This window comes from Corapipo altera, unplaced genomic scaffold (assembly GCF_003945725.1).
Source record: "Corapipo altera isolate COAL_440 unplaced genomic scaffold, ASM394572v1 301, whole genome shotgun sequence".
Lineage (NCBI taxonomy): Eukaryota > Metazoa > Chordata > Aves > Passeriformes > Pipridae > Corapipo > Corapipo altera.
In genome coordinates, this window is record NW_020884926.1 from 2,170,500 (window position 1) to 2,175,354 (window position 4,855).

The 4,855-nt window shown below is 54.6% G+C and overlaps 1 protein-coding gene across 1 annotated transcript; it reads left to right on the top strand.

Annotated features, from left to right (window-relative positions):
• The first annotated feature begins 983 nt into the window (after positions 1-983).
• Positions 984-2,307, top strand: RNF223 (ring finger protein 223). The gene is made up of 2 exons (XM_027657928.1): positions 984-1,133; positions 1,451-2,307. The coding sequence occupies exons 1-2, from the start codon at positions 1,082-1,084 to the stop codon at positions 2,305-2,307; spliced, it is 909 nt and encodes a 302-aa protein (XP_027513729.1). The 5' UTR covers positions 984-1,081.
• Positions 2,308-4,855: the final 2,548 nt, after the last annotated feature.

A 4,855-nucleotide genomic window follows, 5' to 3' on the forward strand; every position in this document is an offset into this window, starting at 1 on the left:
GGATCTGGAGCCAGGAAATAAAAAAAAAGACATTAGAAACCATTCCAACTCGCTGCAAAGTGCACAGAATTTAACTTGAGGAGAAGCTTCACCAAATTTAACATTTAGATTAAGAGAAGGAAAAGAAAGGAGGTTCTGAAGGCTGGTTTCAGCTCTGGCAATGCCAGCTGTGAGGGGAGAGGGGAGAATTCTCCATCCTGAAATAATGGAGATTTATTTTAGTGCAGTGTGAGGGACACTTGGTCCTTCTGATCCCTTAAATTACCCTTTATATGGCTCTGGTCCACACACTGGGCTGCAGAGCTGTAATTACAGCACCAACCTGGACATTTCTGGCTTGTCATCAGCAAATCTCCCATCAGGGGAGAATCAAGCCCGGCTGGTTGGGTGACACATCCCAAAAAAATGTTCCTGTCACCAGGAATTTCCTCCAGCCAAACACTTGCTTTCGGGTAAAACCACTCAGCAGCTGCAAAGCTGAGCAGGGCTGTAGGTGAGGCTGCGAGTTTGGGGTAAAACAACCTGAGCTGAGGGTGCTGCCGAGGTGGGTGAAAAAACTGGAGTAATTTGTAAACTGATTTGCTGGAATTGGTGCCTCAGCCACTCCAGGCTCCTCCAGGGAGCACAGGGCAGCAAGGCTTTGGTGCTGAGCCTCCTCCTCCAGGGCTGAGCTGTGTGTCCTTAGGGAAACCAGAGCAACAAGGAAGCAGCAGAGAATTGCCCCTGCTCTGCCCCCAAGGCCATTTCCTCCAGCCTTGCCCGTCTTGCTGTGTCACGGTGACAGGGCCAGAGGTGCTGCTGGAGGCTGAGGATGGAACAGACGGTGCCATAAAACCATTTCCTCCCCTCCCTCGGCTTCTCCCGTGACACGGGGGAGTTCAGATCCCGCTGTGGATGGAGAGAACCTCAGGTGGTGCCTCACCCACCAGCAGCAGGACCACAGATCAAGGCAGAGACCCCCCCCCCCCCCCATTTCCCTCCACACCTGAACAGTGTTATCTGTCTCTTAGGCCTTGCTCTTGCTGCCACCATAATCCCTGAGGGCCTCCCAGACTAATAGATTGCCAGGGCGAGGCCCCTCATGGAGTCTTCTGCTCTCCTCCCTGCTCAGGTGTCGGGGAGCACCGCCCGGGGTAGGTCTGTGTCGTGTCTCTTGGTGCCCAGAGGGAGGAATTCAGGGGGAAGGACTGCTCCCATCTGTGATCTAGGGTGTCCTGGTGCAAAAGGCTTTGGCTCCTGGTGGATCTCTGCGGGTTCCTTGCTTCTGTGTGCAGGATTTTTGACTTCACCTTCGGGACGCAGCTTCCCACAGGCTCCCTGTGTGCTTCTCGCCTCTGGATGCAGTGGAAGCCACCAACTCGCTCTTTGTTCCTTTGAAGGGGTTAAAGCTGGTGACAGGGGTGTCTCCACCTTGTTTAAAATGAAGGCTTGTGGTTTTCTTCTCTTCCAGAGGCTCCCAGGGCTCTGTTCCTCTCCCGGGGCTCCGTCATGTCGTGCTTCTCCCAGCTGTGGCATTCCAGCACTCCGGACTCTCCCACCAGCCCGACCCCTGCCTCTCCTGGTGAAGTCCCCATCCCCATCAGCCCCATCGTGGTGACCTCCCCAGGAGATGGCAAGAGGAAGGCCAGATCCCCCACCAGCTCCCCGGGCTCGCCCAACCCCACCTCTCCCAAGCCGACCTCCCCCGTGGAGTGCTCCATCTGCTTCAACACCTATGACAACACCTTCAAGACCCCCAAACTGCTCCAGTGCTCCCACGTTTTCTGCCTGGAATGCGTGGCCCGCCTGAGCACGGGGCTGCCCCCCAACCAGCCCGAGGACCTGCTGCCCTGCCCCTTCTGCAGGCAGCTCACCAACATCCCCCAGGAAGGCGCTCCCGCCCTGGAGACCAGCAAGGAGCTGCTGGCCACGCTGCCCCCGGAGCTGCAGCGGGAGAAGGTGCTGTGGATGGAGGGCACCAAGCTGTGCTGCCGGAGGGCCTCGGACGACGCCGAGAACCCGGAGTCCTGCATCTCCATCGACGTGGCCATGAGCAAGCCCGAGAGCCCCGAGGCCCCGCCGAGGGGGCTGGCGGGGAGGTTGTCCCGCTGCGAGGTGTGCGACGACTGGAAGCGCATCCTCCTCCTCTCCGCCCTCGTCATCATCCTCTTCTGCATCATCCTCTGGCCGGTGCAGTGCGCCCTGAAGACGGGCAACCTGCGCTGCTTCACCAGGACTGTGGCCACCATGAGCAGGCCCGAGTACCTGCCCCCCAAACCCACCACGGCGGCAGCGGCGGCGGCGACAGAACCCCCTTTTTTCCAGTAGCAGCCCACTCTGGCTCTGCTCAGCTCTGTGCCTGCACCGGGGAGGAGCAGCAGGACCTGCTGCCCTGCCAGCATTCCTTGGATTGTTGGGCAGCCTGGGCAGCCTCTGCATCCCCCGTTGCTCTCGCTCCTGTGCCCACCCTGCCTCTGGGGGCTCTCCGCTGGAATGCTGCTCCAACCCGGAGTGCTGCTCCAAGGAGCTGCCTCTGCATCCTGCTGCCAAACTCTCCATGGAAACCAGAGCTGGGAAAGCCACGGGGAGGGTTCCAGGACTGTTTCCCTCGTGTGTGTGTGTGTGTGTCGCTGCCTTGGCTGGAGACCAGGTGGCAGCGGGTGCAGTTCCTCGAGCTCCCCGAGGGAATAAAGGGCTATTTTTTCTTTTTTGGCAAATTGAAGGATCTACGTGATTATTCCTACGAGGAGCTGGGATTGGGAGGGTAAAGACATGGCTGTATAAACAGGTGAAAAACATACTTATTTCACACGCTGGAGGGGTTTCAGTTGTGTTATGCAGCGTTGAGAGGTGCAACTGCTGCCTCCTGCTGACAAAACACGGATCCATCCCTGCTGCCTTCCTTCCCCGTGCTACTACCCTGACGAGCTCTTCAAGTAGCCATTCTACTCGTTTTTCCCAAGAAGATGCTTAAAAATCACTCATCCCCACCTGGAAGGTGGTTCTGCAGGGGTGAGCTCTGTGAGGCACAGACACAGCACCACCCCGACCCTCGACTTTCTGCATCAGCAAACTTCACTCAGAACCTCTCACTGTTGCCAAAAAAAGTTCCACCTTCTGACAGCTTTACCCTCCTAATCTTCAAATGTGTCAGTATTAAGACACAGGCCAGTGGCTGACACTCTACTTTTATTTAAAGCAGTGATCTGACAGTGATTTAACAGAGTCTTCATGCTGAAGGCGGCTCACAATGAATATTTTCTATTCAGACATGGATCTAAGACAGTATTGTATGCGAGTACCATTATGTGTATGTATTAAATTATGTTTTCTACAATGCAAGGTGTCAGTCTGTAGCAATTACCCCCCGTTATCCCTTTTTTACTTGCAGTTGGAGGTGTTCCCTCAGCAGTCCAGGTGCATCCCCAGGTCATGGTGGCACGGCTGTGCTCTGCTCCACCCCAGTGCTGTGCCATCCTGCACGTTTATCCTGCAAATTCACTCCTCCCACCGTCGGGGTGGGGTTGTCCCAGGTGAGACTTCCCTCTGTGTTCACCTGATTCGACCTGGAAAATGAGAAGCTGCAGAGCCTGCTCATCTCTCACTCCTTCCCAGCTGGTGACAGATGCTTCCAGCCTCCCTTTCCAGAAAAAAATCATCTCATTTGGAATAGAAAAGGCCGAAGCAACGGCAGAAATAGCTCAGGGGTGTTGCTGTGTGGAATTCCTGGGGAAAGCTGCTGCGTGAGCTGTGTCTGCACCTCCCCTGGGGTTCAGCTGCAGGCTGGTGTTACCTGTGCCAGCCACAGGAACGCTCCAGGCCCTGGAAAAATCTGCCAAAGCCACTGGGCTTGACAGGGATTCTCATTTGCCTCATCCTACCCGCTCTTCATATCTTCACAGCACCAAATTGAGTGAGTTCCTGGAAAAAAAGTAACTCACCGAGGCTTCAGGCAGGGAAGGCACTTCCATTTTTCCTCTCTCTTTCATTTGGGACTAAGCCCAGCAAACAGGCACTGGGAGGGATGAAGTGCTTTGTCATTACATCTTCATTAGCACTCGACTCCCACTGAGGAGACTCAAGGACAGGGCAGAGAGAAATAACATTTTCAGCCTCATAAAATCTACTGTTACGGTGGAAAACAGTTCCAGCTGTTCCCAGTGGTCTGTCCCCTCATGGGGGTTGTCCCTTTGCACATCCCCAGCCCACCACGGACTTGGAAATAAAGGCTGAAGGGTTTAGGTAACACACAGCTGAACCTTTCCCTCCTTATGGTCAAAGGAAGGGAAAACAGGGCCCTGAACAGCAGCATTTGGCCACGGGGACATTCAGGGTGTCCCACTGCTCACGCCATCAGTCCCTTTCCCAAAAATATCAAACTACTTAAAAGAAAGGAAAAAAAAAAAAGCCTGGAGAATATTCAACATTTATTAGAAGTGCAATAAAAATAAACAGTTCTCCTGCCCCTGGGACAAAGGAGCAGAAAAGACCAGCCAGGAATTACAGCCAAGGTGTGTCACTGTGCATTTCTTCAACCCTTTGGCTCAGCACTAACACCCCAACCATGCAGAGTCCTTCCCATTCCAGGGATGCAGGAAGAGACTGGGACATCAGCCCTGTGCCTGCTCTGGGGGTTCAGCACTGGCTCTGGGACCCAAAACTGCTCTGGGGGTTCAGGCACTGACCCTAAGACCTAAAACTGCTCTGGGAGTTCAGGCATTTTACCCTCAGACCCAAAACTGCTCTGGGGGTTCAGGTACTTTGTCCTCAGATCCAAAAGTGCTCTGGAGGTTCAAGCATTTTTTCCTCAGACCTAAAACTGCTCTGGGGGTTCAGGCATTTTTTCCTCAGACCTAAAACTGCTCTGGGGGTTCAG